Source organism: Salmo trutta, chromosome 23 (assembly GCF_901001165.1).
Source record: "Salmo trutta chromosome 23, fSalTru1.1, whole genome shotgun sequence".
Classification (NCBI taxonomy): Eukaryota; Metazoa; Chordata; class Actinopteri; order Salmoniformes; family Salmonidae; genus Salmo; species Salmo trutta.
In genome coordinates, this window is record NC_042979.1 from 27834518 (window position 1) to 27848301 (window position 13784).

Below are 13784 nucleotides of genomic sequence, written 5' to 3' on the forward strand. Positions count from 1 at the left end.
ATGCCCTAGGCTGAATTCCATTTAAAAACTTTATTTAGCTTGTCCTTGATGACTTTTTCCAAATGATTGGATAGGTTGAAAGGGCAGAGTCAAAGCATATATTAAGGGAATTTAAACATTCTAAACCATCTGGCAGAGTTGTGAAGAGGGAAAGGAGATTATTTCCCCTTTGGAATGCAGTAAGGTTGATACATTCAAATCACTTAAAGACAAAATAGCCTATTGGTAATTGCCAGCCAATCATGTTGAAATAATGAGCAATCAGGGTTAATGTACTTTTTTTTAAATTAACTTTAATTTACTGGATAAAATAAATCAATAATGCAACTGCAAGATGATAACAACAAAACATATTTTTGACTCAATGTCCATTCAACTGGTCAATGAACTAGACACAGTTGTCTATTGGGGAGTTCCTGTTGACTATTTATAAAAGGGTTGAACAGGTGTCATTGTCAACAACATAATCCCCTCTAGTGTTTACACTACAAATGTCAGTTATTTAGCAATCAAGGGCATAGGCCTATTTTTGCTATTGCCTATTATTTAATGTGACTATCAATCAGTTGTTCAGCATTGAGGGACGTTACACTCTTTTCTAAAAATTGTGTTGCATGTTGAAATACAACATCTCTCGGACCAATTTTAAAGGGAATTATTTTGTCAGTTAAATCCTGATCTTGACAATGGAATGCCTTGTTTTGTCAACACGTGATGTCTATCAACTAGGCCTTCAAGAATGGCAGAGTAAATGGTGGTGTGTACCTTCAGTAAAATATAAAAACACATTTGTCTGGATATATCTCTTTGGGAAATGAATGGTGTCATTGAAAATGTGAGGTTATTCAGGTTCAGACCTGGGATAACTATAGTTTTAACTATGCTTTGTGGAAGGTAACCATTTTTAAGGGGGAACAAATAGTTACTTTGGAGGTGACTAAAAGTATTTGAATACAGATCCCAAAAAATGACTTCTTTCTAAAACCATTTGAATACGCATCTGATAAAGCAAGTACCTTTTTTTATATTTCAATACCGATCTCATGACTACTTTTAAGAAACTATTGGATTGTCTGCCTTCAACTAGCAAACTTTATATGGAACTGCATGTTGAAGATAGAAATATAATTAATAGAGCACACACAATCTCCTATACTATTCCAATCTATTTGACAGTCATATTTGATATACACAATACATTCATATCTGAACATTCTGTAAATGTCCATTGTCATAGGTGTACATAATCAAGTCAAACCAATGATATTTTGTACACATAAGTATAAATCAGTTGACGTTTAACTACAGTATGACTCTTTCAACATGCCACTGAAAAGGTAGAAAGTTGCAATTAATTTTATGATACCTGAAATTACTACAGAGAAATTCAAAGCCATCTGCAAACAGCAAGTTGGATGCTTAGCAAAAACAACTTGGAACCTCTTTGTCCATCTGTGGGTAAGTGTTGTTTCAAACACACACTATAACATATTTAAAGAGACAGTTTACTCAGAATACAAACTAACATGATTTTCCACCTACCTTGGCTATAGTTATTTCAGTTTTGAGATATTTCGTTTCCTTTTGACACTTAATAGCCATATTTTGTAACCATTAGCATTCCACTTAACATAACTGTTCTTGTGCCTGTGTAATAAAACTGTAATTACTTTTGAAGCAACATTTTATTAGCATGTTACATAATTGGTAATTGCATTGAATTTTTGTAACTACTGTACACAAGGAACAATGACTGTCCTTATTCCACTTGTGTAATAACTCCATTGTGCAATTATAAAGCAATTTCCAAAGTCCTATGTAACAACAATGTCGCTATTGTCACAAAATTACTACACATGTATAAGAACTTGATGTCAAGTGTTACTGTATTACCGTGTCTCAATCATTATGAACATACTGTATATTTGTTGGTCATTTTTAAGCTGCAAAAGTGGTCTACTCTAATGTTGAGGGGCTTCCATGTCCTTCAGGTATTTAATTCTAGGCTATATTAAGATTCATATCTAGGAGCCCTCCAAACCATGTGCTTATGGTCATTATATTTCAACTCAACTGTTGTAGTTTTTGGTTTTTCATAAAATATTTGGCAACCATAAAATATTTTGTTTTCAAAAAAGAGGTATTTCTCTGCAGTATTTTCTGAAAGACGTATTCAAAATATATTTTTTTTCTGAGACCTGTATTTGAATATCAAAGGAAATTATTGCCACGAGTATCTGGAAAAAAATTGTATTTTCAAATTAACTACAAAATACAACTATTTTATGTTCAGGTTAACCTTAGTTATGTATCCCAAGATGTACAGTAATACATTATAAATGCTGTTGAAAGGAAATAGACCAAATCTATCTCGTCATCACCCCTAATGTTTTACCTTTTCTGATTTCAATATTATCAGATGTAATAGTTTACAGATAATTGGTAATCCCAACAAGATTCTGAATAATGGAATTCTTTAACAAGTTTTGCACCTAATAAGTTATTTATCTTCCCTGATGGATCTGTAGAAGTCTCCAATGGGTGTACAAGGACAAGTAAAGTATCAACAACAGAAGCTAGAAAAAACTTTTGACCGATAGTAGTATCGTTCAAGTAGTGTCCACAATTTGTTTCCTCTTCAGCCCTATTGATTCTAGGCTATAGCCTACTTCCCAGGCCCAATGGTTGTTGGTGTAATGCCTCCTTTGTTCATTGGGATACTGCCTATATCATGTGTGTTTTCTGGGCTAGATCTGTTGACCAACATGAAGATGGCTACTAGAATGACAATTATGGCCAAGGCTGCAACAACAGCAATGAGCTTCCATTTGGCCTTGATGTTGTCACATTTCTTCTGCTCCTTCAACTTCTTTGAGGTCTTGTGGAAGGACTTGCTCTAAACAAACAAACAAACCAATCAAGCACTAAAGTCAATTCACCGTTCTGACAAAACACCACTGTCTATCTTGAACACCAAAAAGGCCCTCTGGTTTGGAAGGCTTGGCCAGAGTGAGGTCTGAACAGCTTTTATATTAAAAAGTGATGCATCTGAAGAAAATATCTGAATTGGATCAGATCAGAATAAAAATGGTATCATTTCAAGTGTGTGTGTAAATAATAATAATTAAAAAGCAATCCCAGTCTCACTTTTAACTTCAGTTCGTCAGCCCTTTCGTCAAGGTCCTGCAGTTTCTCCTTGCGTTCCTCGGTCTTCTCCATGTTGTCCATCATGATGACCTTCACCTCCTCCGCCTCTTCCTGAGCCTGACGCAGCCGACTGTTCTTGTCAGGCTGAGAGAGATGGCACGTGAATTAAAAAAATAATAATTCCTACAGTTCTGTCAAAGCGCTGGAATGTTGATAAACTCATACGAACTGGGTAGAAAAACATATGAACTGGATACTGCATATTATACAACACCACACCATGTTTATTGAAAAGATAATGAGCCTCCTGCTTGTAACTGTCACCCCTTTTCAGGAAGATCTCATAATTGAATCAAGATATTGATATCATCCTCAGAAATGTTGAAGATGTCCCTCAACCTGTAACAGAATATCTAACATTAAATATAATATAAACAATGAAACAAAACTCCCTTGAGATTTAAGAGATTCTCTTTTTTAGCCAGAGGAAGAGGTAGAATGTGTTTCGCTACAGGGTGAAGTTTCCCCTAGGTACAGATCTAGGATCAGTTCCCCCCTGCCCCAATCCTAACCTTAACCATTAAACTGGCCCCAGATCAGCATTTATAGGGGCAACTTCACCCTGAGGCCAAGGCTGAAATGTATCACTCTAAAAAAGGAAGAACTGTAAACCAAGCAGCTGTCAATGAATGTATTTTTTTTTCATTGTTGGCTACAGCAAAATAATGCATGGGGTGGTATTCATGGACGATTTTATTCAACAAAATATGAAGATAAATGATACCCTTTCAAATATAATGTATTTGTCAAATCAATTCCACATTTGATTGAACCTGTTGTTCTGAAAACTCAAATTAATATTATCTATTTACAATGTTATCTGTTTTGATTTACAGTAAGTAAATGTTATGATACACCTCTGAAATATGAATAGGCCTATATGTTAAATTGTTATCCTGTAGGTGCAATAAAATGTGTCAACGACCTCCAGCTAGACAAGGGTATGCTGGGGTATGTCTCAAAGTATACTGTCTTCCTCTCTCCGTCTCCTCATCTGCGCAATGTCTGAAAACTAAACTGTAAAATAAATCCCGACATAGCATGTGGAATGTAATCTTACCTGTTTGTCATGTTCTTTGAACTCACTAGACTACAGGTGAATGGAAAGGGACGAGCAGAGGAACCCACTTTTGCTATTGAGATGCACCCAAGGTGAATGCTCAAACAAATCAGCGTTTCAAAACACGCATTTAATTAACCACTTGTAAATGGTGTTTACAAAATATTCTGTATTATCATAAAATATAGATTAGGCTCTATATGAATCCTCCCTAGTCTCAAAAGTAATGTCATAGAACATTATTCCGTCAACAAAGGCAAAAAGAAAGTGGAAGTAGCCCATGCATCTGAAGTTAAATTCCAAATGATAATAAATCGTTTTTGAATGTCACACAAAACAATTCCCCTTTCTTGATTTACTTTGGATTAATAGTTTACCATGTTTCTGCACGATCGTATTGTTATCCGGAGAATAAATAATGTATCCGAGTCGGTGCAAAGTCCAGTAGAAACTATTCTAGTTGGGAGAGAGCGTGAAGACTTTCAGAATTTATGCCGCGTTCAAGTGCTAGATGGAACTCGGAAATGTACGACTTGCTAACTGGTTGACTGCACGTGTACTTCAACCATCTAGTCATTTGGACATTTCCGAGTTACCTAGTAAGGTAGCATGTGAATGTGGAATTACTCACTCCGCCTCGTTCGTGATAGTGAACTGCTCTGCACAGAACAGTTATTATATTCTACTCACGTTAAAGAATATAGTTTACACTTTATAGTGTAAATGGCAAGGTTTATTGAAAATGACTTTTTCCATGGCAACCCATGATATATTCACATGATCGTTTTATATTTGTTTGTTCAAATGTCATCCGTGTACTGTTCGTTCAATCAATTTCCGAATTTATACAACCAAGACGTATAATCATTTCGACTGCATTATTTCATTTTTCTTTTGACGTCCACAAGATTGAACAGAGACGGTGTGGGCGTAGAGAAGAGGGGCTGCAACATGACTACGTCGCTAGCTGTTTTCAAATAAAAGCTGTGTTAGTGATATTACCTGAACATATCCAGCTAGCTAGCTTCCGCAGGTTAGTTATAAATTAAAGTCACCAATAAGTAACGTTAGTTAGTTAGCTGCCTTCAATTATTGGTGGCTTTACAGACAGACAAGACAGGGAGATTATAGTAAAAGCCACCAAGCATTGAGCTAAAACTAGCTAGCTATCATACCAAACAGGTGAGTGTGCGTGCGTATGTATGTATGCATGTATGTATGCATGCATGCATGTCTGTCTATGGTAGGTTACAAGGATCGTTCAAGACTATCCAGCCCCCAGCTAACACGGCTTGACATACCGAGTTTTGACCATGACCCTTTCTCTGCCATCAGGTGAGTATGAATTAATGATCAACAATTGTCTACTCTGTATGGTGTAGGTTGGTGGTAATTCCCTCCACCTAATAATGGCAGAGATTTAAGGAAGTAAAATGGATCGTTCAATTGTTCAATCATTCTCAATGGTAGTTCGTGAATATATCTGTAGAGAAACAGGTGGGCATACTGCATATGGCCACTACTACACCTGCACCACTGCATGAGATTGACTCTGGTTTGGTTGACGTGACACTACACCTGTACAGGCAGGCACTGCCATTCCCTGCCTTGCATGGTATGGCTTCGTATATACTAGAGCAGTTATTCCCAAACAGGGGTACCCAAATAAAAAATAAAAATACACTTTTTTTGTTTACTTTTTTGCTTCACATTTTCAAACAGTCCATTTATATTTTCCAACGTGGCTATACATTTGGGTGAGGTTTTTTTCTCGCCTGAGTAGCCTTGTTTCACTGCCCATAATAAAATTAAACCATCTATTTATTTTTCATTTATTTGACCTTTATTTAACCAGGTAGGCTAGTTGAGAACAAGTTCTCATTTACAACTGGAACCTGGCCAAGATAAAGCAAAGCAGTGTGACACAAACAACAACACAGAGTTACACATAAACAAGCGTACAGTCAACAACACAACAGAAAAAAAGAGTCTATATACAGTGTGTGCAAATGGCGTGAGGAGGTAAGGCAATAAATAGGCCATAGTAGCGAAGTAATTACAATTTAGCAAATTAACACTGGAGTGATAGATGTGCAGATGATGATGTGCAAGTAGAAATACTGGTGCAAAAGAGCAGAAAAGTAAATTAAAAACAATATGGGGATGAGGTAGGTAGATTGGATGGGCTATTTACAGATGGCCTATGTACAGCTGCAGCGATCAGTTAGCTGCTCAGATAGCTGATGTTTAAAGTTAGTGAGGGAAATATAAGTCTCCAGCTTCAGTGATTTTTGCAATTCGTTCCAGTCATTGGCAGCAGAGAACTGGAAGGAAAGGCAGCCAAAGGAGGTGTTGGCTTTGGGGATCACCAGTGAGATATACCTACTGGCGTGCGTGCTACGGGTGGGTGTTGCTATGGTGACCAGTGAGATATACCTGCTGGTGTTCAGTGAAATAACAACATAATGTCAAATACAGGTAGCCTAGTCAAATAATTACCATCCAATCACATTAACAATTATTCTCTCGCAGGAATTCCACTAACGGTCCAAATGTAGCCAAACATAGCTGCTGCTCATGGCGCAAAAGCCTTTGCAGGGAGACATAGTGGAGTGGTAATGCATGTGCAAGCAGTTGCTCCCGATGCCACTTGCGTACATTGCATCATCCACCGAGAGGCTGTTGCTGCCAAGGGAATGTCTGACTGCTTGAAAGACGTTTTGGACACTACAGTGAAAATGGTTCACTTTGTTAAAGCAAGGCCCCTGAACTCTTGTGTATTTTCTGCACTATGCAATGATATGGGCAGCGACCATGTAATGCTTTTACAATGTACAGAAGTGTGCTGGTTATCAAGGGGCAAATTATTGACACATTTGTTTTGAGAGATGAGCTTAAAGTTTTCTTTACTGACCATAATTTTCACTTGTCTGACTGCTTGTGAGAAACTCGTCATCACGCACGACGGGCCTATCAGGGTGATTATTTTTTCTCGCCTGAATGATCTGAATCTAGGATTAAAGGGACACTCCGCAACTATATTAAATGTAGGGACAAAATTGAGGCTATGATTAAGAAGTTGGCGCTCTTCTCTGTCTGCATTAACAAGGACAACACACAGGTCTTTCCATCATTGTATGATCTTTTGTGTGTAAATGAACTCAAGCTTACGGACAATGTCAAATGTGATATAGCGAAGCACCTGAGTTGGATGCGCAATTATGCATGAACTTTCCCGAAACGGATGACACAAACAACTGGATTCATTATCCCTTTCATGCTCTGCCTCCAGTCCACTTACTGATATCTGAACAAGAGAGCCTCATCGAAATTGCAACAAGCTGTTCTGTGAAAATTGGGCTGCGCTCAGAGTATCCTGCCTTGGCAAATCGTGCTGTTAAGACACTGATGCCCTTTGCAACCACGTACCTATGTAAGAGGGGATTTTCGGCCCTCACTAGCATGAAAACTAAATACAGGCGCAGACTGTGTGGGAAATTATTTAAGACTGAGACTCTCCAATACAACCCATCATTGCAGAGTTATCTGCATCCTTTCAAGCACACCCTTCTCATTAACCTGTGGTGAGTTATTCACAATTTTTGATGAGCAAAATGATTGATTATTATTTGTTCCCTGGTCCTATAAGAGCTCTTTGTCACTTCCCACGAGCCAGGTTGTGACACAAACTCACACTCATTCTTATGTTTAATAAATGTATAGTGTGTGTGACCCTGGTGCTAGAGGGGGTATGCAGCTGGAGGTTGAATGTTTTGAAGGGGTACGGGACTACAAAAAGTTTGGGAACCACTGTACTAGAGCACTCAAACTCAACTCTGGACCTCAAAGCAAGTTCCACTACCCTTTTTCATTCTTCCCCTCTAATCAGAGACTGATTTAGACCTGGGACACCAGGTGGGTGCAATTTATTCTGGTAGAACAGAAATCCAACAGGCTCTGGACCTCATAGGGCAGAGTTACCCAAACTCAGTGCACATTTTGTTTTTGCCCTAACACTACACAGCTGATAATCAACTAATCATCAAGCTTTGATAATTTGAATCAGTTGTGTGATGTTGGCATGGTGCAGGAGCAGGAGCAGGGTCAATAGGGTCAAAGTAGTGGACTGGGGTAGTGGGTTTTTAGAGTGTAGGTGGCAGCTGCAGAGAAGTACCTGTGTGTACAATATTTTACTGCAGGAGACTTATAAGATGTTTTTGAGATTCTGGATGAAATAGTGGTATATAGGTGTAGGGTGGGCTGGTGGTGCAATTAAAAAAAACAATGTTTTTTTGTATCACAAATGTACTGCGATTGAACATACACTACTGCACAGTAGGTGGTGGCATGCACAGACAAAATGTGTGAACGCCATGATACCGAAGAAGAATCCTCAGCTGTGTAGTGTTAGGGCAAAAAACAAAACGTCCATCCCTTGGTGTCCAGAGGACCCTATACTAGAGTATAATTACATATTTTTCTAGAGGGACAGGGACTGTGTGTAATGTGCGATTTAACTGAATTCACTTTGTATTTAACTGTGTAGAATCTTCGTTCTCCAGAGACGTTGGATGCAGAATTATACTCCTATCCCTCACATCCTGCACATGTTCAGCAGAGAAGAACATCCATAGACATGGAGCTGCTGCAGCAGATAGACCACTTCCTACAGGTAACACGCAAACACATGGTAATCATTTAAAGTCTGCACTGAGAATCTTAGGTTTCTTTGTGTGTGCATGTGTCTGCGTGGTGAGTTAAGGTGGCAGTGTTTCCTGATGTGCTCTGTTAGAGGGTATGTATCTGAAGGCTCTAACCTGTGTGTGTAGGAACTGAGGAGGCAGACTGTCGTACCCTCTGTCTTCTCTGAAGGGGTCCTCTCTGAAGGGGTTAGTATGTGAAGGCTCTAGCCTGCTACTTCCGATGCTGCTCCCTCTGAGGAAGAACGCCCTGAAAAACATGACCTTTCTTTCACCAGGACACACATCTCAACCTCCATGTGTCAGTTGTTTTAGTCACTCTGCCCTACTCGTTTTTTTTTTTTGGTGCGAGGTGTGTTCACTGTTCTCAGTTGTTTTGATTTAATTTCCAGACACTTCCACCCTACTGTGTGATGAGTCTGGTGGGCCAATGCGTCAAACTGTGGTCGTAGGGATCTGGGGTGCCGATGGTGGAGGTGTTTGGGGTGGCAAGGACAGTGGACTCAGTGGAGGACATCCCAGCCACTTGGCAGTGTTGGCACTTGACACATGACGGGTAAGTATCCTCACATGGTCTCTCCTATCATTGCTACGCAGACGACACACAATTAATCTTCTCCTTTCCCCCTTCTGATAACCAGGTGGCGAATCGCATCTCTGCATGTCTGGCAGACATATCAGTGTGGATGACGGCTCACCACCTCAAGCTGAACCTCGGCAAGACGGAGCTGCTCCTCCTCCCAGGGAAGGACTGCCCGTTCCATGATCTCGCCATCACGGTTGACAACTCCCTTGTGTCCTCCTCCCAGAGTGCTAAGAACCTTGGCGTGACCCTGGACAACACCCTGTCGTTCTCCACTAACATCAAGGCGGTGACCCGATCCTGTAGGTTCATGCTCTACAACATTCGCAGAGTACGACCCTGCCTCACACAGGAAGCGGCGCAGGTCCTAGTCCAGGCACTTGTCATCTCCCGTCTGGATTACTGCAACTCGCTGTTGGCTGGGCTCCCTGCCTGTGCCATTAAACCCCTACAACTCATCCAGAACGCCGCAGCCCGTCTGGTGTTCAACCTTCCCAAGTTCTCTCACGTCACCCCGCTCCTCCGCTCTCTCCACTGGCTTCCAGTTGAAGCTCGCATCTGCTACAAGACCATGGTGCTTGCCTACGGAGCTGTGAGGGGAACGGCACCTCCGTACCTTCAGGCTCTGATCAGGCCCTACACCCAAACAAGGGCACTGCGTTCATCCACCTCTGGCCTGCTCGCCTCCCTACCTCTGAGGAAGCACAGCTCCCGCTCAGCCCAGTCAAAACTGTTCGCTGCTCTGGCACCCCAATGGTGGAACAAGCTCCCTCACGACGCCAGGACAGCGGAGTCAATCACCACCTTCCGGAGACACCTGAAACCCCACCTCTTTAAGGAATACCTGGGATAGGATAAAGTAATCCTTCTACCCCCCCCCCCCCCCCCCCCCCCAAAAGATTTAGATGCACTATTGTAAAGTGGTTTTTCCACTGGATATCTTAAGGTGAATGCACCAATTTGTAAGTTGCTCTGGATAAGAGCGTCTGCTAAATGACTTAAATGTAAAATGTAAATGTAAGTGGACATCTACTTATACAATCAGTCAATCAAAAGTCTATATTTGGCCTTTTTCTTTTTACATCAGCAGTTGTCACAAAGTGCTTTTACAGTAACCTGGCCTACACAAGGGGAACCTGAGACACACTGCTCCTGCCATCTTTCTTCCTGTGTGATGACATATCCTGTTTAGGCACGTGGCCAAGTGCAGGTGAGCTCTCGTGTCCCAAATACACACACACACACACACACTATTAGGAATGTTCCCCCTTTTTACATGGTTGTGTGTCAGAGGTGAGGGATGATAAGCCAGTGTTTGAGAAGAGGCGTCTGGTGTGAGAGGACAACCATTACCTCCTACTCTCACACAGCCCCTTACACTTAAACCACTAACCCCTAAGTTTCCAACATCACCTGTGTGTTACAGGAGGAGTTGAAGGCAGAACATGCCTCGAACCTGCGAAGCACCCAGTGATCTACGGTATGATGGCTGACTTTGCAGTTCCTGTTACTTCAAAAACCGAGCGACACTTTCATGTTCACCCACAAAGACATATCTCCCTTCGCCTCCCGCCGACCCCCGAGGGGCACCTTCAACACCTCACATTGATGACACACACTGTGGCTGAATCTCAATAGTCTAGTTAGTAGCTTCCTCAGTCACTTTAGTGAGGACAATACTGTTCTGGTTACACTAGTATGTACAGAGGCCCTCGATCATCAAATATGAACGCTTTTATGGAGGTTTTTGTCTTTTATTTTGTGACACTGTTTTTACTGTCTTTTTGTTTGTATTGGCTACACTAAAACAAATTTCAATCAACTCTGGCGATTGCAACAGTTGTCAGTTGGTGTGACTAAAATACAATTTCATGTGTTGTATATTTTCCATGCTTTTTCTTTTAAGAACTTTATCCTCGAGTGATATTTCAGTAACAGCTACTTTCCTTTGGCTCTTACACCCCATACATTTGTATAAATGAAAGTAATGCTAGGTCTATGATCTGGTTTCTAAGTGGAATACTTTGCTGAGCCTACTTTCAACTGGCCTTTTGTATTTATTATGACTCCCCATTAGCTGCTGCAAAGGCAGCAGCTACTCTTTCTGGGGTCCAGCAAAATGAAGGCAGTTATAAACAATTAACAGATTTCACAACACACTGTGTGCCCTCAGGCCACTACTCTACTACCGCATGTCTACAACATAAAATCTGTGTGTATAGTGCGTATGTTATTGTGTGTGTCCGTTCACAGTCCCTGCTGTTCCATAAGGTGTGTTTTTATTTGACTTTTAAGTCTAACTTTACTGCTTGCGTCAGTTACTTGATGTGGAATAGAGTTCCATATAGTCATGGCTCTATGTAGTACTGTGTGACTTTCATAGTCTGTTCTGGACTTGGGGACTGTGAAGAGACCTCTGGTGGCATGTCTTGTGGGGTATGCATGGGTGTCTGAGCTGTGTGCCAGTAGTAATGAAGTCAATCTCTCTACTCAGAGCCAGGGTAGATTGACATGTATATTATTGTTAGCTCTCCGTGTACATTTAAGGGCCAATTGTAATTTTCCAAAGTCCCTCTTTGACCACCTGACCACACGACTGAACAGTATTCCAGGTGCGACAAAACTAGGGCTTGTAGGACCTGCCTTGTTGAAAGCGTTAAGGCAGAACCGCGCTTTATTATGGACAGACCTCTCCTCATTTTAGCTACTGTTGTATCATTATGTTTTGACCATTACAGTTTACAATCCAGGGTTACTCCAAGCAGTTTAGTTTATTTCACTGTAATAGCTACTGTAAATTGGACAGTGCAGTTAGATATTAGATATGTCTATGTCCTGGGAAATGTTCTTGTTACTTACTTCTAAACCTGAAAAGGGACAACTTCTAAATGTTATGCAGCAAAAACAGCCAAATATCAAAATCAGATTTTAGTAACCACATCGTGGGCCTGTTACAATACATCAATCATGACAGATTTGACAAATATCCACTTTATTGTATCAGATTTGTTGAATGTGTGCCAATCCAGCATCCAGCATCAAACACATGGAAACCATGTGTTTTATGTGCTCAATACCATTCCATTCCAGCCATTACTATGAGCCCGTCCTCCCAATCAAGATGCCACCGGCCTCCTGTGCCCCAATACCTCCCGGAATTCGTTCTAGGAGTTCAAACTCATTTTTGTGTCTTTAAAATCACTACACAAGGTATCATAAAGATGTTTTTATTTGTGAACTTATTCTGATAGCCTTTCGTCAAAGTTGTCCATGTTTGTTGTCAAGAAAGTGAGTTTGTGTTTATACAATATGTACCTAAAGTTTCTTATTAGGAATTTTCAAATCTGACTTCTCTATATGTGGCCATGTTTGGAAATCAGTGGCAGTCGGTACCATTTAAGATTAGGAAGGAAGATCATTTTTTTAATGAGCATGGCCTTATTTCTATTACAGCATATTGTAACATTGATGTACAACAATATAACATCGATAGGTTTAGGCTACTATATGATACTCACATTTTCCCTATACCCATCATGAGGTTGCTACAACCTTAGCCAAGTTTACAGCGTTTGTGTACAGGTCGAGATAAATTTGAGTAATCAGGTGACAGACAGTGACACATTCAATAACGCCTTCCACACTCTAGCCTGCATCCAGCTCTCACATTTTCCCTTTGTTTGTGGACTTCGGTGCATAACACATCAACTGTCTCTGACCAGGCGAAAAAAACTTTCCAAGCCAAACCATCATATCATAACCACTAACATCTACACATAGCCTACATCGTTGTCACCATATAAGCTAACATCATAGTAAACATAGCTAATAGAACTAACGGATTTGTAAACCCGCTACAATAATGCAGTACAGTGTACAGTCAGCAAGCAGTTTTAGCAGTTACACCGGCGGGCCCCAGTGGAAATAAATAAATACCTTGACTTGGAAGAGTTCCAGTGTTGGATAGCCTCAGTCAGCTAGCTAACATACTATCCCTCTCTGTTTGAGTAGGCTAAACTAATGTTAGGTAGCTGCATTCCCTAGCTATGTAAGTGAAAGTGAAAAAAAATACAAGGAAATATAGCTAGCTTTATCTCTCTTGCTTTGCCATAATATTTGAAGAAATGTATTTGTTCAAAACTTTTCAACTATTTTCTTTCTCTCTCTTTGAGTCAACTACTCACCACATGTTACGCACTGCAGAGTTAGCTAGCTGTAGTTAATGCTTTCTGTA

At 40.4% G+C, this 13784-nt stretch overlaps 1 protein-coding gene and 2 long non-coding RNA genes across 5 annotated transcripts; 2 read left to right on the forward strand and 1 right to left on the reverse strand.

The window, feature by feature from the left end:
- Positions 1-1562: 1562 nt before the first annotated feature.
- LOC115159706 (vesicle-associated membrane protein 5) lies at positions 1563-4776 on the reverse strand. Its single transcript, XM_029709702.1, has 3 exons — positions 4645-4776; positions 3148-3291; positions 1563-2896 (listed from the first exon to the last, which is right to left on the reverse strand). The coding sequence occupies exons 1-3, from the start codon at positions 4645-4647 to the stop codon at positions 2666-2668; spliced, it is 378 nt and encodes a 125-aa protein (XP_029565562.1). The 5' UTR covers positions 4648-4776; the 3' UTR covers positions 1563-2665.
- Positions 4777-4833: 57 nt separating this feature from the next.
- LOC115159707 (uncharacterized) lies at positions 4834-9650 on the forward strand. Of its 3 annotated transcripts, none has more exons than XR_003868941.1 (3): positions 4834-5602; positions 8814-9523; positions 9609-9650. It is a non-coding gene; the product is annotated as an uncharacterized LOC115159707 (long non-coding RNA). The 3 variants fall into 3 exon arrangements; XR_003868940.1 differs by lacking the exon at positions 4834-5602 and having other exon boundaries at positions 8368-9268; positions 9360-9523; XR_003868939.1 differs by lacking the exon at positions 4834-5602 and having other exon boundaries at positions 8368-8939; positions 9097-9523.
- An 853-nt stretch (positions 9651-10503) lies between these two features.
- Positions 10504-11433, forward strand: LOC115160229 (uncharacterized). Its single transcript, XR_003869042.1, has 2 exons — positions 10504-10760; positions 10977-11433. It is a non-coding gene; the product is annotated as an uncharacterized LOC115160229 (long non-coding RNA).
- Positions 11434-13784: the final 2351 nt, after the last annotated feature.